This window comes from Crocuta crocuta, unplaced genomic scaffold (genome assembly GCF_008692635.1).
Source record: "Crocuta crocuta isolate KB4526 unplaced genomic scaffold, BGI_CrCroc_1.0 scaffold31, whole genome shotgun sequence".
Taxonomy (NCBI): domain Eukaryota; kingdom Metazoa; phylum Chordata; class Mammalia; order Carnivora; family Hyaenidae; genus Crocuta; species Crocuta crocuta.
In genome coordinates, this window is record NW_027528362.1 from 6,163,047 (window position 1) to 6,185,911 (window position 22,865).

The 22,865-nt window shown below is 42.2% G+C and overlaps 1 protein-coding gene across 1 annotated transcript in view; it reads left to right on the forward strand.

Moving 5' to 3' along the window:
- TPP2 (tripeptidyl peptidase 2) overlaps window positions 1-22,865 on the forward strand; it is a 65,168-nt gene that overhangs the window by 23,080 nt on the left and 19,223 nt on the right. The window contains exons 8-24 of the mRNA XM_077753966.1: window positions 219-295; window positions 2,272-2,399; window positions 4,471-4,570; window positions 6,779-6,927; window positions 8,633-8,748; window positions 9,260-9,428; window positions 10,123-10,280; window positions 10,562-10,638; window positions 12,492-12,598; window positions 14,249-14,403; window positions 15,520-15,636; window positions 15,882-15,982; window positions 16,580-16,676; window positions 17,694-17,831; window positions 19,142-19,386; window positions 19,644-19,722; window positions 21,916-21,954. Coding sequence (XP_077610092.1) covers window positions 219-295; window positions 2,272-2,399; window positions 4,471-4,570; window positions 6,779-6,927; window positions 8,633-8,748; window positions 9,260-9,428; window positions 10,123-10,280; window positions 10,562-10,638; window positions 12,492-12,598; window positions 14,249-14,403; window positions 15,520-15,636; window positions 15,882-15,982; window positions 16,580-16,676; window positions 17,694-17,831; window positions 19,142-19,386; window positions 19,644-19,722; window positions 21,916-21,954 — 2,052 coding nt within the window. The remainder of the gene's footprint in view (window positions 1-218; window positions 296-2,271; window positions 2,400-4,470; window positions 4,571-6,778; window positions 6,928-8,632; window positions 8,749-9,259; window positions 9,429-10,122; window positions 10,281-10,561; window positions 10,639-12,491; window positions 12,599-14,248; window positions 14,404-15,519; window positions 15,637-15,881; window positions 15,983-16,579; window positions 16,677-17,693; window positions 17,832-19,141; window positions 19,387-19,643; window positions 19,723-21,915; window positions 21,955-22,865) is intronic.

Sequence of the window (22,865 nt, forward strand, 5' to 3'; positions counted from 1 at the left end):
TGTTTTTTATTGACTACTTACGGTGTCTCTGCCTACCCTTTTTTTTTTTTTTTTTTTTTTTTTTTTTTTTTTTTGTTTATAGTTTTTATTTTTCATAANTAGAATGGAAGTGGAAGTAGAATATGACTGGTTAAGAAACTGGGATTCTGTGCCTTTGTTTTACTGGCTAATCTCTCTGTAAATTGCTGCCTCAACTAGACTCTTCGTCTTTTTCGTAGATGATAGAAGTCGTCAATCATAAGTGTGACCTGGTCAACTACAGCTACGGAGAAGCGACTCACTGGCCAAATTCTGGGTGAGTGTTCGTGGGCACCTGCGAACCACAGGCTCGTGCTGACAGAGAGCAGTAGGTGTTTCCGAGCCTGGGTTGCCTGCCACAAGTGAAAACCCGCGGTCCCCTGGTTAGGTGATGAGGCTGGGTCTCGTGGGCCCCTGGCCCCTGTGCCCATGGTCCTGTGTGTGATGTCGCCGTTCCCTCCCAGCCGCGGACACCCGCCGGCCCCTCCATCATGCACTTCCTCGTTTCCAGGCAGCGTGTGCCCTTCCAGGTGTGCTTACCTGGCAGAACGTGGGACCGCGAGTCTCAGACGGTCACTCGGTTGTGCATTCACTCTTTTGTGGCCCATAAGGCCATTTACACTGTCTTTCCTCCTCGGAGACCTGCAGTGACCTTTCCTTTCTTCCCTCAGCTGATGATCTCCCCCCTTCCTTTCCCAGAGAGGATGCAAGCCCTCAGCGGGCACTCCCCTCCTTCCTGCAGCCTCCCCGGGTGCCGCCTCTGCCTTCCCTTCTTCTGTGATAACTGAAGTGCTCGGGGTCAGAAGTCGCTGAAGCACTTGCTCTGTGGTTCCCACTTCCCTCTCCTGAAACACTGCTCCCATGTCATCCCCCTCCTTTCCTGGACTCGTACCACTCCACAGGCACGCTCTAGAATCTGCTGCCTTTGAAACAGATCTCTTGCTTTCACACGGCTGTCCTCACTTCGCCAGCAAAACTTGGTTAGCGGTGGGTAGTCCCCGTTTCTGAGGCTCCTCGGCACATTTTGACGTGTGGCCCAGGCCTTCCTGCCTTTCGTGTGATTGGTGTCTTCCCACTGCCACATCCAGGGTCTCAGCCTTGATCTCCTGTTACCTCACCCTTCTCCTCCCCGTAGTAATAACTTTGAAATTACTTAGAGTGTTTACGTCCCTAGTCATCACCTCTCCCCCAATCCTTCACCAGCCCGTCGACATCTACCTGTCACCCGGCTTCTGAAGCTCTTTGATAAAGACCTACATTTTACCAAGCCAGAGCCTCTAGTTTGCTGTCATCAAGTAACTTAATTTTCTCCGATAACCAGGATTGGATTTCTTGTGACACATCGCTTCTAGCCTCCTCCCTGCAGCAGTCACCCTGTCCCCCTCATTTCAGTCCTGAAGCTACTCCTCCTCTCTTGTGCTTCAGTACAGTATTCACCCAAGTGTATTTCTTCCCTTCTTCCTTTGACATTCACCCTGTTAAAGTCCTCTGTCCCTGATACCCTTCCTCTCGTCCTCCAGGATTGTCACATTCTTGGTCCTGGTGCCTTTTTTCCACGTCCTGCATTTTCTCCGTTGTCTGACTTCATCTCTTTTAATACCAGGATTTTTCTTGTTTGCTGTCAAGTTCTCCCCAGACTCTTTGTTTTGAATCTCACTCTTAAGTTCTTCCTCTTGCCTATTTCCCTTCCGTCTCTGCCGCTGCTCCTAACTCTGTGTGGGCTTCCTCTGAGGAGTCCTTTCCGACGCTGTCATTTGAGGGGAGGTGGGAGCCCAGCTGCCTCTGGCCCCGGCGTCTGGTCCGGTTCCTGCCGGTATTTCCCACTTGCATTTGGTCCTTTGGCTGCTCATCCCTGCGTTTGTTCACGTCACAGCTAGCACGCTCCCCGCTTTCCTTGGTGCCACGACCCCTTCCTTACGCTGAGGCCCGTTGGGGTGTCGCTGGGCTGGCCGTGTCATGTTCCGGCATCCCCGAACATGCGCTGGATGTGCCACAGTCCATGTACTTGACCTACATCCGAGCAGCGCCCCGGGTTTATAAGGCGAGGCGTGCATAGCTTGAGAATGCCCCCGGCCGATTCTCATGCCCGCCTTCTTACCTGTAGCCGCTGTTTGCGCTTTTCTACTTAGGACCCATATTCTAGTTTGGCTTCTATGTAAGCCGTGTTGGAAAACCTCTTCGCAGCATACTAATAGCTTTTTTTGAAGAGTGGGACAGCTTTCTACATACAGAGGAATTCTCTCTCTCTCTCAGGAGAATTTGTGAAGTCATCAGTGAAGCAGTGTGGAAGCATAACATAATTTACGTTTCAAGCGCTGGAAATAACGGTCCGTGCCTTTCTACCGTCGGCTGTCCGGGTGGAACGACATCAAGTGTGATAGGTTAGTTTCCCGTTTGGAACTGGACTTGGTTAAAAGCAGGCCGACAAAAATGTCAGTGAATGTGATGTTAAGCGCATCTCCACTGCATGTAAGACACCATGAACCTCCCGCATCTGCCCTCAGGAAGCCCAGGTCTAATTAGACCTGCTGGTCCGAAGTCTACCGTAGCGAGTGGCTTATGGAAAGTACAGGTGTATGGCCTGGGATTTCGGAAGGGCAGTTACTTCTGATTCGAGAATGTAGGTGAGGCTTTGTGACGTATGGCAGCAAGGATTTCAGCAGGTAGGGATGGTCAAGGGAAGGGGTTCCCAGACTAAGTGAAGAACATCAACACTTGCTTCCCTTTTTTATTTACAGTGTATGCCTGCTAACTATAGTGTAGTTTCCTCCCTTTCATTTCTCGTGGGACATGCAAGAAAAATGCGATGTTGAGAAAGAGAGCTTTATTAATGAGAAGAAGAGCAGTTGAAACATTTATTCCATGAATGTGGCTTCTCTTCCACTACTTGGTCTGTCGGATGTGATGCCCTCACTGTTGTGTTTCGCTGTCCTCAAAGGGACAACATGCCTGTCAACAAGAGTTAAGGGAAATCCGAATGAGTTGCGCTCATAGTATTAAAATGATAAAATTAGCTGTAGCTGCCAACCTGTGCGAAAACACCCACAGCACATAACGCACGCCCCCTGGTTTTTGAATGTTGAGGCGTGAATGTGGGGGGTGAACTGAACAAACAGGTAGTAAGTGTTGCCTAGAATTACTTTATTTTCACATTCAAGAGCAACATAAGGCTTATCCCTTAGCATTTGTAATTGGATGTGTGACAGTAAAAAGTGGCCCCAAATAGTTTTTCTGGTGTGTATGTCAACAACGGCTTGAATACGTACATATTATAGTTGTTACTACAGGCACACAGATACTGTAGATGTTAATCGATACATAGTAACATCTGGGTATCAAAGTTTAGAAACTGGTCCTTTAAAAAAAATTTTTTTTTAATAACAGTGATCTTAGATTATAGGACATGCTTTTTTGATAGCTTCTAAATCTCGAGCAAGGTATAGCTTATTTCGTATAATGTAAAACTTCTTGGTTAAGGAAGTCTGTTAAGTCCTATATTGAGACAACAGTACCTACCAGTGATCTGTCCTTTCTATTTTAGTTCTCAAAATATTTTAAATACACAAAAATACACAAAATGAAACAAAATAGATCTGAAAGGTACCTGCAGATCAAAATAAAATATTCTGCCACAATCCTCAGTGTTTTGTCATGTTCTTATCCTCAGATTCACTGAAATTTTTTTGACTGAATTTTACAAAGTGATTAGTTTTGTGTGTCTGTATTGTTAACCTAAATCCTCTTACCTCACATGTTATATCCAGTCTTCCACTCTGCATATGTGTATATTATGAAGAAGAATTAGGAGCGGGTGGACTGGACTGTAAGTCTTTCTTCACCAGTCCTCATGAGCTTAGTAAAAATTGTTTAGCCCTCTCGAGGCCCTGTTTCCAGATTTGTAGAATGAAGAAACGGAGTTTGAGCCCATAGGTCTATGAATGTAGAGTCTTTCTGACTAGTCTGCCTTTACACATTTATCTGAAAGACTCTGCAGCATGTTAATGTATCTGTTGTTGTTTGCTTGTTTTTACAGCCATTTCGGGGGAGAGGGATACTGCCAACTTTATTATGAGCAGGACATTGGATACAGTGGTCATTTAAAAATGAAGACCAACTAATTCCCTTACTTTCCTAAAGTTATGCTCTACAGTTTATAACCCATTGCTTTTTTTTATTTTATACGTACATGCAGTTTTAGGTACATTATTATATTTAATCCATGTAATAACCCTGCTAAGTATTTTCATATTCAAAACCAAAGCACCTAGTTTAACATCTGGCACATAGTAAACTTTCGTTGCTTATTAAATTTTCTTTCTTTCCATTTATGAGCAAGCACTATGGTACAGAGTGATTGATTCACCCAAGGTCACATAAGCCAGTCAGTGAACAGTGGATTTGGAATGAAGATCTAATTTTGTTCTTCTGTTCATGATGAAACTCATCCCGCAGGCGTTGGTGCTTATGTTTCTCCTGATATGATGGTTGCTGAGTACTCCCTGAGAGAGAAGTTGCCAGCCAATCAGTACACGTGGTCGTCTAGAGGCCCCAGGTGGGTTGGGAGTGGCACACGGGTCTCTTACACATATTTTGTTGAACTACACGGTGGGGAGGGACAGAGTTTTGGTAACTTTACTGGTTAGTTCTATGGGTTTTTACTTTTTCAACATTTTCATTTTGATGAACAATCTCATTTCAGGGAAACATCATTCAAGGAACAAAATACAGTTATTTCATTGACAGCTATGTCACATACCTGTTCTGAGTGTAAGATTAGAAAAATTGGTTGGAACCAATTTATTTATTTGTTTGTCTGTTTTTAAAGTAGACTCCATACCCAACATGGGGCTTGAACTCACAGCTCTGAGACTGAATTGCATGTTCTATTGACTGAGTCAGCCAGGTGCCCCCAAATTTTATTTTTTTTAATAAAAATTTTATTTATATATCATGGAACCCTTTTTGGAATACTTATTAAATGTTTTATGACTAGCCACTTTAACAGAGTAGTGGGAAATGAATAGAGAGAAATAGGACGTAGTCAATTAGAATTCATGGCTTTTGCCAGTTATTTTTTTCCACTTATGAGATACTGTGGATTTATGGAGTTATGGATACATTGTGAATGTTGGTAGATTGTATAGATGGTGCAGATCACGTCGTGACATTTTGATGGACTTTCTTTCAGTTATTCTCCTCCTGTGCATAAATGGGAGATCACGCGATTCAGGCGCCTTTGTAACCTTTGTCACTCGATAATGCCGTATGAAAATCTTTACAGGTCAACGGATATTTATTTACCTCGTGGTACTTGTTTTATGATATTCACTAAAAGGGATGCCGCCGGCCTATTTCAGGAGGAGGATCTTATTTGCATTGCTTTCAGCTCTCTGTATAAATCTGAAACCAAATTGCACTCCTATTCCTAGCCAGGAATAAAAATAGTTGTTCAGTCAGTTGGAGGAAGAGTGGTAGAAGGAAGAGAGGCCAACAGTTTGTGGGGAATTTACGGCCACTCTTCCAGGGAGGACACGGTAGTGTGTCATGTTATTCCTTTGCTTGGGGCAAAGGACAAAGCTCGTGTTTGGTGACTGTGCGGTGAGCTCTGTGGCCTTTATCTCATTAGATCTTGTGTAGTCGAAGCCCTCAAAAAGGTGGCCATGTTGACTGGAGCTGTCCAGGGTGACAGCCACGAGTCCAGCGAGGGTACTCTGAATTGAGATGTGCTAGAAGGGCATGTGTGGATTTTCAAGACTTAGTGCAAAAAAAAGAAAATAAATTAATTCTTCTTTTTCTACCAATTACATATCAAAATTATATTTTCGATATGTTGATTTAAATAAAAATAAGTTATTAAAAGGAATTTCACCAGTTTCTTGTTAACTTTGTTTTTAAAAAATTTTAAATGTTTTTTTGTTTTTGAAAAAGTGTGAGTGGGGGAAGAGGAGTGAGAGAGGGAGACACAGAATCCAAAGCAGGCTCCAGGCTCTGAGCTGTCAGCACAGAGCCCAACGTGGGACTCAAACTCCCAAACTGTGAGATCATGACCTGGGCTGAAGTCAGACACTCAACTGACTGAGCCAACCAGGCGCCCTACATTAGCTTTTTTTAAATGCGGCTTTTGGAAAGTTTTAAATGTTCCATGTGTCCTGCATATTTCTGTTTGACAACAATATATTAAATATTGGACAGATGCGGGGCGCCTGGGTGGCTTAGTCGGTTAAGCGTCCGACTTTCGCTTAGGTCACGATCTCGCGGTTCGTGGGTTCGAGCCCCGCGTCGGGCTCTGTGCTGACTGCCAGCTCAGAGCCTGGGGCCTATTTCGGAGTCTGTGTCTCCCTCTCTCTCTGACCCTCCCCTGCTCATGCTGTCTCTCTCTCTCTCCTAGAAATAAATTAAAAAATATTAAAAAAAAAAATATATTGGACAGATGCAAAGCTTCTACTTATTGGAGACAAGAAAATACTTTCATCAAGGAGCAATGACATTTATTTTTCCCTCTGTAAATATACCTGATACCTTTTACATACAACCCTAGATACACACGGACACACACACAGATTTTGTCCACTTATGAGGAAAATAATTGCTTTACAATGGGGAAATAGCTGTGCTGGTTATTTTTTTCCAGTTGATTCTGATACTACAAATTATCCAATGCATTGGACTCTAATTTATTCGACCAGTGGCATTTTTATGAATGCCCATGTTTATCCAGTCCTTAGCCATCATAAGCAAACTTTAATGGCTTTTCATTCAGTGCCGATGGGGCCCTGGGAGTGAGTATCAGCGCGCCAGGAGGGGCCATCGCTTCTGTTCCTAACTGGACGCTGAGAGGAACTCAGCTCATGAATGGGACATCCATGTCTTCTCCCAACGCGTGTGGAGGCATCGCCCTGATCCTCTCCGGTAAGGATGCTGCTTCCTGCTCGACTCGGCCCAACTTACTACCGCTGCTAAATTCCAGTCAGGCGATGGTGAATCTTAAGTTTGTAGCATAATATGAAGCCAGGTATTAGCCACAAAAAAGTAGTTGAATAAATTTACTGTTTTGCAGACAGATGTTTGTGTCTTCTGAAGTTCTCGGGTGAGAAATTGTGTAGAATTGGTAACGTCCTGGCTTGAAGTAAAGCTTAAGGTGGAGAAAAAATTATATGATGATAATGATTTGAATGTGCATTTGTTCATTCAATACATATATTCGTTGGCTCTTAATGACTATCAGGCATGATAATAGCTGAAAAAGTAGCTGCCCATGTGGGATTTATATTACACCTGTGGGAGAGAGACTATAAACGTTACCAATAGTTTCTCTCGTGTGTTAAAAGGTAACGAATATTGCCGTGGAGATCAGTAAAGTGGGGAAGGAGGTAGGAGTCCCTGGGCTCACAGGATTGATTGGGTGGCCTTGGCATTGACCGGGACTCCGTTTTAGTCACCGGGTCGTTGCAAAATTCCACCTCTGGAGTGCTTCTCTCCTGAAGTCCCAGGACTCTCTGCCCTCATTTCTAGTCCCTTTCAGCCTCACCACGTATTTCAAGCTTACTCCATGCTTCCGGTCTTTGTACGTGCTATTCTCTCTGGCCAGAACTCCTTTGTGCCATGTTTTGGCCTTGCAGACTCTTGTCACATATTCCTTCCCCTGACAGAGCTCCGCCTTCTTTTGGATTCTCACTGACAAAACTGGCCACTTTCTTGATTTGCTCGTATAGCAGCATCTTTCCGTGTTTGTTCTGCTCATCTCCTACAGGATCATAAGTGCATACGTGTTTGAGGAGCTCTGGAGTGGACAGGAGTGCTGTATTACTCAGGTGCCCGGGTGGCTCAGTTAAGCGTCGAACTTGGGCTCAGGCCAGGTTTTTGAGTTCAAGCCCCGTGCCAGGCTCCGTGCTGACAGCTCGGAGCTTGGAGCCTGTTTCAGATTGTATCTTCCTCTCTCTGCCCCTGCCCGACTTGTGTGCGCGTGTGCTCACTCGCGTGCTCTCTCTCTCTCTCTCTCTCTCAAAAGTAAACAAACACTAAAAAAAGAAGGAATGCTGTATTACTCATCTTTTCTAACAACAGTCTTCAACGCAAGTCTGACACGTTGGTGGCCCCTGTGTCCTTCCCACAGAACAGTCCTTCCCAGCTGGCTCCTCCCGGCATCACCCGGAAAGCTGTTAGTTAGTGTCTGGGATCCGTTTTCAAAGATGCTGAAGTAATTGAGCTGTGGTGAGGCCTCAGCATCTTTTTTGCTTGTTTGTTTTAAGCTCCCTTGGCATTTATAACACATAGTGAGGTTGGTGAGTGTTAGTACTGCCGGCCGGTGAGCATTGGACCAGCGATGTTTTAATGAAAGTGTCACCCAAATGCCTGTAGGTGTTTCCTCTGCGGAGAGGGCACTAATGCCATTACATGATGGGCGTCCAGTGACGTTTGTCGAATGACATCTCTGTGATGCCAACAGCCTGAGTCAGACTGTCATTTAGTTTTGTAAAAAAGATTAAGAAATGGATGTTGAAACCCAAGACGTTAAAGCCAGAGAACATGCATGTTACCTCTACTGGTGAGGGAAAGGGATTTCAAATAGCAAGCTCTCTAATACTCCTTTCTTGTCTTTGCTTTATCGTTTCAGGCCTGAAAGCTAATAATGTTAACTACACGGTTCATTCAGTCAGAAGGGCTCTGGAAAACACTGCCGTGAAGGCTGACAATATAGAAGTATTTGCCCAAGGACATGGTATTATTCAGGTAGTGTTGTTTGTGTGAAAAATAGATTGCTGATCAAAATGCAATCTTAGCTATTACTGGATAATATTTCACAGTATAACAGTGATTGAGTTGATCTAATTCTACATTACGTGATCATAATAGTTTCCGAACTGGTAAGCAAAGAGGTTGTGAGAGCAGATTTTGTAGTTAAGACAGATTTGTTGCAGTAAGAAAGAAATATAGTGGATGTAGGAGGACACATGGGGTAGAAATTCAAAGAGGTCAAGGGCAAAGCCTGTCACTATAAGGGCATGTGGAGGAGTCCCTGACTTTGGTCACTTGGGAACAGTGGTGTGAGTCCAGAGAGCGGAGTGGGTTGGGGAGTGGTTGGACTGGTGTTTTGTCTGACAAGATAGACTTGCTCTCTTAGGGGAGTGTACAGACTAACTTTCCCCTGTGCTCTGCTACAATTGGAATCAAATTGGTAATTTGTAACAATATTTTCTTGACCCAACCGTTGATATTTTACTGTTTGTATTCTTTTCATTAGGTTGATAAAGCCTATGACTACCTCATTCAGAATACGTCATTTGCTAATAAATTAGGTTTCACTGTTACTGTTGGAAATAACCGTGGCATCTACCTCCGAGATCCTGTTCAGGTGGCTGCACCTTCAGATCATGGCGTTGGCATTGAACCTGTATTTCCAGAAAATACTGGTGAGCAATAAACAGATAGTAAGCTGAGGTGCTCACATTTATGGTTTGAATGAATAGCATCATAACGAGAGAAAGGCCATTTGGGTTAATCTGGGTCAGTGTTCTAAACAGAAAACATGAATTGCCAATATTATCATCTTAAATCTTACATAGTTTAGGGAGATGTGATGGCAGGTAAGGTCCCCGATATCATGGCAGTTCAGTGAGCCTGGTGACCACCGAGGAAAACCGCAGCCTGGGCCCTCAGTGACCCCTGCTTTTATTAAGCTGTGGACAGTAAAGCATCAGGCTCCTTTCCTGCTTGCCACTGTGACCGCTCGGGGGTAAGACAGAGGTTCGGTCGGCGAGTGGGCGGTAGCAGCCAGCGGGAACCACAGCTCTCGGAGGAGGGAACAGAATGGTCACCACTGTATACTTGGCGTCTTCCTTTGGTCAGGTGGCAGGTAGTCATGGCAGCGCCCCGCTGTGGAGCTGCGGCCACGCGGGGGAGAAGCGGGAATGGATCACGGGTGCGCCACCGCATAGGGAAGGTCCCGTGGCTGTTGTTTAAGCTGTGTTTTGGAAGCCCGTGTCCTAGTGCATTTTTACAACTGATTAAGTGCTTTTGTTAGATTTTAAGAGAAGGTAGAGCTTTTGAAAATGGAAGAAAAGGAGAAAAGTACTAATCTTTAATTTTTGGTCTTTTTAATGCTAGAAAACTCTGAAAAAATATCCCTTCAGCTTCATTTAGCTTTAACTTCAAATTCATCTTGGGTTCAGTGTCCCAGCCATTTGGAACTCATGAATCAGTGTAGACACATAAACATACGTGTGGATCCCAGGGGCTTAAGAGAAGGACTGCATTACACAGAGGTATTGGAGCATCTCCGTTCTTACTTTCTAAATACTCTCTAAAATGGGTAGAAGTACCTTGTGTGGCGGTCTGTGTCCTCATTGGTGTGAATCAGTCAGGGGCGGGTATGCATGTGTTCAGGCCGTCATTTACGTGACCCGGCATCAAAAGTTGGTGTCACCTCGTGCTTAAGGCTTTTACATTTTAATATTAGATTTCATTTGCTCTGTGAATAGGTTTCACCTTTTCTGTTTCTCTTGTAAAAGTTTACAGATACTGAAACTTACTCTTTTTTTTCAAGGTGTGCGGCTATGACATAGCCTCCCCGAATGCAGGTCCTCTGTTCCGGGTTCCAATCACTGCAGTCGTAGCGGCCAAGTAAGTGACGAGTTACTGCAGCTTATTGTTACACGTTTTTTTTAATGGCTATTTCTGGAAATAGTGGGAACTTTTAAAGGATTGATAGACCAGAATCAGGTCCCTGGGCTTTCGTTCTGCTTCTTGCTCGAAGTTCAGGGTGACACGTAGTCTTTCTATTGCTTGTTGGCCGTGGGAGTGAATACCTGGTGACGCCCCACGTGCCCCGCCCCCGCGCTGTGCCCGGGGCCAGGCCGTCTGCGGTGTTTGACGGTACTCTTTCCTCCCGCCACCCGCCCTTTCTGCCCCTTGGCTGGGATTTCCGTTTTCTCCTGGTTCCTCCACGTCTTTCACCCACTGCTTCCAGTCTTTTCCGTTCCCGTCTTGTCTTTCTCCCCAGAACGAGGAACTCTGAACTGACCATACTGCTTCCTGTTTAGGATACGTCGGTGGCTCTCGATCAGGCTCTTTAAAATAGCAGACAGTGACCCTGCAAAACCCGCGTTTCCTTCGCCCCAGCCACACACTTCCACTCCCTCGCTTCCTCAGAGTGGCATGTTCCTGGTCACCCCGGGGGGAAGGCAGTCCCTTCTGGCTGCCTCATAGCACTTTTTACTTGCCTGCAGCACCGACTTTAGCCGTTATGTTGTCACTTTTATTTTAGCTAGGTGAGGTACGAGATGGAGATGAGAATTCTGGAAAGTATGGGAAGCTCTCAGTTAACGGTTTCTACTGAGTTAGTTGCATTGGTAACCATTAAATATGCCATCGGTCTCAGCCCGTAAGAAACATGGGATGAGATTCTGCAGACAGAATGTGACATACATGTAGAGAAATTTCAGAACACTTAAATCCTCAGAATTTCCCTAGAAGTCTGCTAGGAAGCTAGACAAGGTAATGGAGAAGATTCAGGAATCTGCTGAGACATCATCTCCTTCAGGAAGCTTTTCCACAAACCATGTACCTTTTCTTTCTTTTCTGCTAACACTTTCTGTCTACCCAGATCATATTATGTTAAATGTTTTTGGTGCCTTTTCTGTCCCCACCTGGTTGGCTAGGACAAAGGAAAATATTTCAGTGTTGTATTTGAAGCTCCTAACAACAGGACCTCATGTGTATAGTAGGTGCTCATTAAATGTTTGTCACAGTGACTAGAATTTATCCTTAGTATACTCTTTAGGTTTCCATAGTGGTTAGTTACATATTTGACCTTTATGTGTCATTGATTTCCTACAAAAATACTGTGAAAGTACTTTTCCTTCTTTACTGTGTCATTATAGCGTGACATATTTTGAAGCTATATAAAGAGGTTTAATACCAGTCTCAGAGCTGTAGGACAGTTTCAGTGACGGGGCGCCTGTGGGGCTCAGTCAGTTAAGCGTCCGACTCTTGATTTCCGCTCAGGTCATGATCTCCTGGTGTGCTGACAGCCCAGAACCTGCTTGGGATTCTCTTTCTTCCCTCTCTCTGCCCCTCCCCCACTCACACTCCCTTTCAAAAATAAATAAACTTAAAAAAAAAAAAAAAGGACCATATCAGTGACGCAAAACATTACGTTTGACTTTAATATTTAGGACTCGTGATAGTTTAAATTTTGGTAAGTGGGAAATCCTGTGAAGGAGGGAGCCGTGTATGTGTATCTTACGGACAAACGTAGACAGGTGAATAGGAGAAAAATCATCTGCACTCGGCTATTCAGAACTTATCACTACTAACATGTTGCAAAAATGAGAATACTGTGCACACTGTTTTGTAACCAGCTTTTAAATCCCTGTATTTATTTCTAATGAACTATTAATGTTAAAATCTAGAGTACCAGTGGGCTTACCTTTGTTGTGACAGCGTCCCATTTAGCTGTTTAATTTTATTTTCAGAGTAAACGAATCCTCACATTATGACCTAGCCTTGACAGATGTACATTTTAAACCTGGCCAGATTCGCAGGCATTTTATTGAGGTTCCTGAGGGTGCGACATGGGCTGGTAAGTAACATTTGAGTCTGTCCTGACCCCTTACCTTTATGTACATTCTGTCCTTGCTAGGATGGTACCACCGTAAGTTCGTGTATCTCTAATATGTGTTTTTCTCATAAGAGTCCTACCTCTGATACTGTAGATTTGCTGTTAGATTTAAAACGTTCATAAGATCTTGTACTAGTTTGCATTAACTCCTACATCAAATCATCTAGGCTATTTTAAGATGATTTACTAGCCAAGATTTTAAACTTAATTTAAAATAATACCTTGTATATTAATGATTAGAGTCAGAGTTGCGTTGTTGAAAACTCTGGCTACCACTCAGGTAGGGCCCATGGAGCTGTCTAACACTGAGCTCTGATAAAATGTATGCTCGTAATACGAAAGGAAAATCTATGGTTGATTAATATTGAATTTGATATCTTTTTAATGATGAATGCCAGTAATGTAATGCTCTAATTATGATTTGTTTGGGTTGCTGTTGAAAACAGGGTTGTTTTTATAGGAATTTATTGGATGATCCAGAGTGGAAGTAGCTCAGAGCATCTAGCAGTCTTAGACCAGCAGTGTGTTGGGGGAGGGCGAGGAACCAAGAAGGTGGTGGTCAAGGGTACCGACTTTCACTTACAAGCTGAATAAGTGCAAGGAATCTAATGTCCAGCTCCGTAACTATAGTGAACTGTTCTTTATTATGCATTTGAAATTTGCTAAAAGTCAGATCTGAAATATTTTCACAACAAAAACAAATTGGTGTGTGAAGTGATGCATGTGTTAACTATACTTACTGCGATAGCCATTTTATAATATATGCACATATATCCCACCCCCACAGTGTACACCCTACACTTACACACAGCGTTATTTGTCAATAACAGATACACTGGATCTCAGTAAAACGGGGCGAGGGGGGCGGGGGCAGCAAAAGAACAACAAAACCCAGAAATGTACAACAGATGATTCCTATTGCAGATAACTAGAAATATTGTCCTAACACTACGTTTTGTATTCTTTGTAATCGATTAGGTTCACAGAGCTCTGTGCCCACTTGACCTTGTGACCCAGAGACTGAGCCTTGCTCTGAGCTTCCTGTATTAGTATGGGCATTCATTAGATAAAATGATGATTCTTCCTCACAAGAGTTGTGGCTTTGTCTCCAGCTCAGCCTCAGAATAAAGCTAAGCGCATGTACTTCTAGAAGCAGACAGGAGGGAGAGACTAGGAAAAGTTATCCATGAAGTCAAATAAATAGACGCTAATGCAATTTAGGCATGGGAACAAATAGAAGTTTCTAAAATTAAAATGTGTGATCAGGAATTGATTGGTCCTCAGCTAAAGTTTCCTTATCCCAGCAGAGGGTAGAAGGGTCTTATGTAAACGTGTCCCTCTGTGGACAGCTTGCGGTTCCGTGGCGTTTGGAGTTTGTGGTGTGGGGGTTGGTCTACTGCTGCGTTTCTGTTCCGTAGTCAAGTCTTCTGCCCTTGCATCTTTATTCGTATTCTGCTGATTCTTTGTTTTTAAGGAAATCTGCACATTTCCTTTGACTATCACTTTATTGGCAAAATGTTATTTTCTAAGAAGTTGGCATTATTAAAGTACTTGTATGTCTGTTTTGAATCCTATCAGTTTAAAGCTTTGCTTCCCCCTGTCTGACTCTAGAGGTGACCGTGTGCTCATGCTCTTCTGACGTGTCGGCCAAGTTTGTCCTCCACGCGGTGCAGCTGGTGAAGCAGAGGGCGTACCGAAGTCATGAATTCTACAAGTTCTGTTCCCTTCCGGAGAAAGGGACACTGACTGAAGCTTTTCCCGTCTTAGTAAGTCTCAGTTAATAGTTTGGAATCCTAAAATGATGTCTTTTTCCATTTTTGGTATGGGCCAAACCTAAGGATTTGAATTTGGTTTTATAGTTTGTATTCAGAGCATATTGGGACTGCGTATTTCGTTGATGCTGAGTAATTAAAGGAGGAAGGTGGTAGTCTTACTGGGATAGTGGAGACCAAGTGGGAGGTGAATATTCCTTGTTTGACCTCTTCAGTAACTTGCTGAAAGCAAAGTGCTGGGCTGCTGGGTTCTGATGTCTCAGGGCGGGGGCCCCAGTGCAGATTGTTTTCCTCGTCACAACGATTCGTTCCTTATTTACGACTTTTCTTCATGTTTTCTACTTGTCATGTTAGTCGTGCCCAGGCGGTAAGGACCCACGAGGCCATTTTGCTCTATGGGTGAGGCCGCTGCCGCTTCGCACCTGCAGGGGTGCAGTGGGGCAGGTCCCCTCCCGCGCGGGTCCTCCTTCCTCCACAGAAGCGGGGCACCCGACGTTCCCCTCTCGGACCTGCCGCCTCGTGTGTGCCCCTGGCTGTGTCATCCTTCCCGGCTCTCCTGCGTCTCTGATGACTTGTCCTGTGTTGTGTGTGTTACTGTCCTGTGACCCCGAATGCTAGAAAACCCAATTTAAAATTCAGTGCTTAAAATGGTGTTTGCTTTTAATTTTTCTAATAGGGAGAAAGATGCAAATGACCGTAATTTCATTTTGCTTTGATTGCCAGCTAGCTCTGAGCCTGCACCTCAACTGTGGGTATTGAATAGGCCTTATAAAGCCGTAATGCTCCTCTTCTTATCATTGTTCTTAGAACTTTTCCTTTGGCCTTAAGTTTTCATTCCAGTTTGTTTTCATCATTGTTTTATTTCATGTACTCTGAAAAGCTACCTCAAATCTTTTATGACAAGTGCTGTAGGATTCTGAGTAAATACCTGTATTTAATGCCTGTACTCTATCTCTGCCAGCATAATTTTCTAACGCCACACATAGCTGTACAAACAGGAAAAGTTTGAAAACTAGAATTGCTTTAAAACACGTACCGTTTATACTGTGTATTTTGAAGGAAAGTGAGAGAAGGGATTTACACATCTGCGATTTTCATTTTTCTTCACAGGGTGGGAAAGCAATTGAGTTTTGCATTGCTCGTTGGTGGGCGAGTCTTAGTGATGTCAATATTGATTATACCATTTCTTTCCATGGAATAGTGTGTACTGCTCCTCAGTTAAACATTGTAAGTTCCACATTTCCATCATTTTTAATGTCACTTACTTGTGTTGTTAAAAAATAATCTCACTGGTTGGATTTAAATGTTAATGAGCAGATGACCTATGGTTCTGGAAATAACAGTAGTCTTTATTCATGGGTGCTTAAACAGATTTTGTGTTACACATGTCTGTTTTAGGTCCAGATGTTTAAAAATATGGTTTATTATCAATAAAGTTGAGAACCTAACTTGATAAATAATATCCTTTATAGCATGCATCGGAAGGAATCAATCGTTTTGATGTTCAGTCCTCCTTGAAATATGAAGATCTGGCTCCCTGCATAACTTTGAAGAGCTGGGTCCAGACACTACGGTATTTGAAGTGTTTTAGGGCTATAGATGTTGAGCGTTGGTGCGGTGGGAGCGGGGACATATCTAACGCTCTTTGAAAGGCGTCATCTTCTTAACTCATCTGAGTGCTGGAGATACAGATGCACTTTCTGACTTTCCAGCTTAGCAGTCCTGGCAACCCTCTAGGAGGCAGCCCCAGCAGTAGCTTCTAGCCTTAAATAACATGAGAGTAAAACGCTCAGTGTGGCACCCCCACAGGACGTTGCCATCTGCCGTTTGGACAGGAGGGTGCAGGTCAGACCCGTCTGTCCTTCCACAGTGTTAGCCGTTGCCCTGATACTCGGGTGTGGCTGTGTTGCCTGTGTCTTCACATTTGAAAATGTTCTTGTAACATCACAAGATTTAAAGTGTGTGTTGCTGTGGTTCAGTCAGTAGAGAATTCTATATGTTAATGACTAAAATATTGTAAACTACACTGGAAATATTATAAAATCTACAGAGTTTAGGAATGTTCGTTGTCACTTATTGTGACGTGTCATAGATTTTGTTGATTATCGTTTCATTGGTCTCCGTAAATGAACTCTTGAATCAAATCAGTTACACACTTGTCTAATTACAGCCCGCTGAGTGCAAAAACAAAACCTTTAGGATCAAGAGATGTTTTGCCAAATAATCGTCAACTTTATGAGATGATCCTAACATACAACTTTCATCAAGTAAGTGTTTATATAATGAAGTGAAACCTTAAAATGAATTTTTGGGTTTTGTTCATGAATCATAAAGTGAAAAATGGAAGGACATGGAATTTAGTGTGTGTGTGTGTGTGTGTGTGTGTGTATTATAGAGAGAGAGAGAGAAGAAAGGGAAGGAGGGAGGAAGGCGGGGGAGAGAGTCTAGTAATTGTGGTTAATTTGGAAATATTCTTTGTGAAGTACTGATTTGTAATGATCTAAGTACCATTCAGGTCTGAAGCCATAAACTAATTTAGTGGTAACTTGGCCTTTGGAGCCTTAGTTTTTGTCACCACTGATAGCTGTACAGTGGCTAGAAGTCTCATCAATGCCAGATGCCTTCCAATTGTGGCAGATGGCCTGACTGCTTCCCTGAGCAGGTGTGAAAACCATAAGAAGTCAGCATAACTCTTGGGGTGAATGAGTGATGCAAGGTAGTTGAGACTAGTGTAAATGTGGGATCTAAGAGTTTATGCAGGACCAGTAAGATTTCAGCAAAACTCATATTGAAACATGAATTTGGTTTTAGTGTTCAGGAGATGATTTCAGTGAATTGTCGAATTTCAATTTTAAAGTAATTAGAGGTCTTGAAGAATATATATTGTATTCATCAATGCATACAAATAGCTAGGTTTGTATTTTTAAAAATTCATAAAAGAGAAATACCTTTTATTACTGCCAAAATATTGGATGTTCTGCATTTTAAAAATTGGTTACCAAAAGGAAATGTTTTTAATGTAAAAATCTCATCAATAACAGTATTACAGATCTACATCAGAAATCACTTAAATGGAACAAACTGAGGGCACATGGGGTGGGGGGGAAGGAGGGAGATGGGCATGGAGGAGGGCACTTGTGGAGATGAGCACTGGGTGCTATATGGAAACCAACTTGACAATAAACTATTTAAAAGAAGTGAAAAGGATTCTCTATAAAAAAAAAAAAAGAAAGAAAAAAAATCACTTAAATCATACTAAGTAATCATTCTTATTTTTTTGATAGCCCAAGAGTGGGGAAGTAACTCCAAGCTGCCCACTACTTTGTGAACTATTATATGAGTCAGAATTTGACAGCCAACTGTGGATTATATTTGACCAGAACAAAAGACAGATGGGTTCAGGAGATGCCTATCCCCATCAGGTATGAATTTGGCAGTGAGTTTTACAATTAACAGAGGCTATTTCCTTAGATAATGAATCCCTGATTTCTTGTTTATGGTAATTTTTGTTTTCCTGGGTTATTTAAAATTCATATAGTTGTGTATTTAGTTCTTTGACATACCACTCAAGGCTCCGTTAGTTGTCTTGTATAAATAGACTGTGACAATCTCTCAGCCGTGTAAGGTCAGCTGATGCAGGTTTTGGGGTAGAGGAGGGCCCGGGTGATGCCTGCTGACAATGGCCAGCATAGCTTTTTATTTTAAGTATTTCTCCTTCCTGCCCTCTGCTTCCACCTATCTGAAGACTGAAAGCGGATCCTCTAAGATAATATGAGCATCTAGAAATGATCCTAGGTCTGGACATGATGAAAAGCACTATAGCAGTGTCTTGAGATTGCTAGAACCTTCATATTCCTTTCTTCCTGAGATGGCTGTTTACTCAGCTCTTACTATATGCCAAGCACTGTGCTTGGTATGATTACTGTATCAAGGGGGAAAAAAAAACTTTTATTCAAACAGTTTGTAGAAATTTCATCCCTGATTAAAATGTTGTTACCAAGAAATGAGGTATTTCCTGTAACATCTATAATTTTATGCCACATAATGAAAATAATTTTGCAGGTTTTTTCGGTCAACTAGTCAGGGAGTGATTTCCTTTTCCTCAAAGCAAGCCCAGTCCCGCCTCCTCACTGCAGTCTGGGTTACGCAGTGCCATTACCTTATTGCTTTAAAGTTTCCTCGAAAGAAACTGCTGATACAGGATGCAGCGTTCCATGCTCCTGACCAGGTTAACTAGGTGGAGTGTAGTGGATTTGTACTCCTTGATCTCTGCTGGCTCCCTGTTTTTCCTCTAGGATAAGAAAGGAGGTGTGGTGTTCTGGTTATAAGATAAAGATGATCAGTTGTGTGTACACACACATGCCTATGTTTGTTTTAGATATTATATGGCACCTCAGTTTTGCTAGTTTTTGGTGGTGTGTTATCTATGTTCTAAAGACTCATGAACTAGAAAATCATGGCTTTTGTCAGTTTTGAGCAGACACTGATGTAGCTGAGAGAATGCACATAGCCTGTTGTTGTGGAAAAGTGAGGGCTCGGAAGGCCTTGAGTTCCCTTACCCTTTACGCTGCACGTGGCCTTGAACAGTTCACATGCTGCTCCCAGCCCTGGTGTGTAAGCAAGTGTGTGCGCGCACTCTGTGTGTGGCAGTTGTTCCTGTTTATCCTCTTACTCTGACTTCTATTTACTTGGCTAAACTGTACTTTTCCCAAATGTCCTTTGTCTTTTTTAGTATTCTTTGAAACTGGAGAAAGGAGATTACACAATTCGACTACAGATTCGTCATGAGCAGATCAGTGATTTGGAACGTCTTAAAGATCTTCCATTTATTGTTTCTCATAGGTTGTCTAATACCTTGAGCTTAGATATTCATGAAAATCATAGCCTTGCACTTCTAGGAAAGAAGAAATCAAGTAATTTGACATTACCACCCAAATATAATCAACCATTTTTTGTTACTTCTTTACCCGATGACAAGTAAGTGACAGCGTTGCTTGCACTTAATGTCTGTCTTAAATACTGTGCTCTTTTTATGCAAGTTCATTACATTGGGCTAAATTTACAGTATATTGTCACTTAATTGTAGATTAAGATGATTTCTCCCTTTGATTTTTGAAATCTGAGCTACGGGAATTATTTCAGAATACAATTGTTTTGATGTTTTACCCCGATTATCTTTGTGAAACTTTTTCTTTAGTTCCTTTTTTTCCCCCTCTTTTAAACTTTCTTATCAGAATACCTAAAGGGGCAGGACCTGGATGCTATCTTGCAGGATCCTTAACATTATCAAAGACTGAACTTGGAAAGAAAGCTGTAAGTATCCATTTTTTTTAATACTGAAATTACCTATTCCAAAATATTCATTTCTTTATAAGATGGAAATTAATCCTGCACTTTAGAATGGATAAAAAGAGATCTCCCTGGGGAAGGAAAAATTAGTTTTTTTCCAGATTATTAATAAAGTCAATTAATACTTGATTATATTTTAAAATATTTAGTATTCTTTTTCCTAAGTCTAAGTACTCAGGTTCTGAACTGGCCCTACTTTGCATGGCTAATCCACTTGAATTTCCTGTCAACCATGTAGGTTAAAGTTGGCTACTTTAGTAGTAGGTTAAAGTGAATGGGATAAGTAGGTTAAGTGAATGGGATGTTTAAAATTAGAACATTTTATAGGATCTTAACCGACATTATATTGTGGACATCGAAATAAGTCACATCTTCTAAGGTTACCTTGAGAAAACAGAACAATTATTTCTAAGGAACTGTATTTTTTTTTCCACTCATACACACCTTTCTCTTGTTGGAATTTTGCAGAATTGTGTAGGTAATCACTAGGTACTTTTTTTGCCATTGCCTTTATTTTATAGTTTCCAAAAGTATGCTATTGAAAACATGTTTCTGGTTGTTACATTTTAGAGAGAAATGTTACAATTTGATAGGTACCCGTTTTAACTTTTGCATCTGTTTTCATTACAAATTTATTATGAGAATAGTGTCTCTATGGGTCTGTCCCCTTTGGTCATCATGTTAGCTCAGGGTCAGTAAAAGTGGTCATTCTTACAGTTTTGCATTTCTCCGTAGCATCAGTTCTTTTATGGTAGTCTACCACCTGCTGCTGGAGCCTGTAAATGCCGTTATCAAAATGAATAGCTCTCATGCCTCCTAACAAGTATACTTGAACTTCTTGCCACTATTGAACCAGAGGTCACTTATCACTGCCATAGAAGCGTAACCCAGGAATTTTGTGCTTCAGAAAACTTGTTTGCCCTGATATTTCTTGAGTCTCATTTCAGTGGCTACTGCAGCTGACCCATGGACAACACGGGTTGGAACTGCAAGGGTCAGCTTCTATGTGGGTGTTGTGTTTTGTTTTGTTACTAAATGCAGTGCATACTGTGGATGTATTTCCTTTTTCTTATGATCTTCTCAGTAACAGGTTTTTTTCTCTAGCTTACGGTAATGTAAGAATATACACAAAACGATATGTTATTTGTTTATATTATCATTAAGGTTTCCAGTCAACAGAAGGCTGTTCGTAGTTAAGTTTGGGGGGCAGGCAAAAGTTATACAGGGGTTTTTGACTGGTGAGGGGTTGGTGCCCTCAGCCCCCTGTTGTTCAGGGGTCAACTGCACTTATTTATATATACACGTGAGTGTCATTTGAAGCGACTCTGTGGTCACTGACGTTGGAATTCATAGAGATTCAGGAAGTCCTAGCTTAGTCTTTCCTTGTGGGCTTCGCTTCCTGGACAGCGGGCCGCTTCCACCTGGGGGCTCCCCAGATGGGGAGACAGGGTGCTCACCCAGAGAGCTCTTCTCAGGCGTCTGCCTCCTTGGAAAACCGTTGTAATTAAAAATGCACTTTAAGCCGTTCAGAGCGAGTTTCTACTTCCTGGCTACGTTCTTTCAGAGGCAGCTGTGAAATTAAATGATAAAAGTGTGGGATTAACTGTATTCACTACTTACTATGTAATTACTTGCTGGTCGATTGTTCTGAGAGAGCAGACACCTAAAGGTACCGAGTCCATACGCTCGCTCTTCCATACGCTCGCTCTCGCAGCTCAGTGTTTACTCTGACCTCCCTAGTCGCGTTGCTCGCCGGTTTGTTACACTTCTGCCTTTCACGGTCACCTTGAATGATGATGCCTGGGCGTGTGTGATGGTTGTGATATCCTTGAAATCAGACTCTGGACTGTCAGCTAAATTTAATGTTTTCCAAGAGCTGTTTGATAACTAATGGATTTTGCTGTCCTCAATTTTATGAATACAGAGTTGCAAAACATTTGCTCTTAGGAATAATGTGTTGGAGTGCGTTTTTATTAAAATGAGAGTGGCAGTGTTGCTTTCTTGAAAAGCCTGCCTTTGTGATCGTAGACCTGACCCTTCTAAGCACTGTGACACATGCAGGTGAGACGTAAGCCGGAAGACAATTAGACCGAGGTGGTGTCTCCAGCCTGTGTAGACTGTGCATGTTTTCTTACAGAATGTCGTTCTAACTCCCAGGGGCAGTCTGCAGCAAAACGACAAGGAAAATTTAAAAAGGTACTGATTGTCAGTTCTTAAAAAAGATGTCTTAAAGCCTTATTTGCATATTAATTAAACTCTTTTTCTTTCACTATTATAAATCTTTTTTTAAAAAAATCTCTCCCTTAGTTTCCTTTCTTTAAGTCCTGCAGCATAGCGCTTTTAGCTTATCGGTGTTGACACACTACTTTCCTGGAGTTTTCTTTCCTGCCATAAATCGCTGAGCAACCCCTGTTTTATATGTGTATGGGGAACTAAAAGTAATGCCATTCAGTTCTTAACTACAGATCAGAATACCAAATGGTAGTCTTTGAAATTTGCATATCTAAAATCCTACAGAGAAACTAAAGTAATTGTTTTTCTTAGTTATGTAAGCCCAAGCAATTATTTTTAAAGTCTAAAAACATTCTTAAATTGGATGATTTGATCATTAAAATATTAAGGTACTTGAAAAAAAAAAGTGTATTCCTTGCTCTGGTGTTGTCTTAGTTCTGGAAGAAGAGAGACGGAGCAGTGGGCAGGAGGAATGGACATACGGACTATCAACCCCAAATTAAAACTTCTGCTAAGAGCACGAGCAAGTTTAAGACCATAACTAGTGTGTGATCTGATCGACTTCCTGCGACTTATTAAACAATGCCTCATTGGCTGCTACAGCCATATTGAACTCAAACAAAATTCGACTTGGGGTGTACTTAGAGAAAGGGATGTAGGTATTCAGCAAACCCTACGATGAAGACCTACTGGCCTCCTTCAGCATTTCAGTGGTTTCTCATGTTCAAGCAGGAAGCATTGCATGGAGAATTTGTATTTTAAGATATAAATGAAAGATAACACTGTTTCTTAATTCAAAGTGATGTGAAACTGGGGATCACCATTTTAGAACAGGTAAAATATCATCATTAAGATCACCATTTTAGAAGAGATAA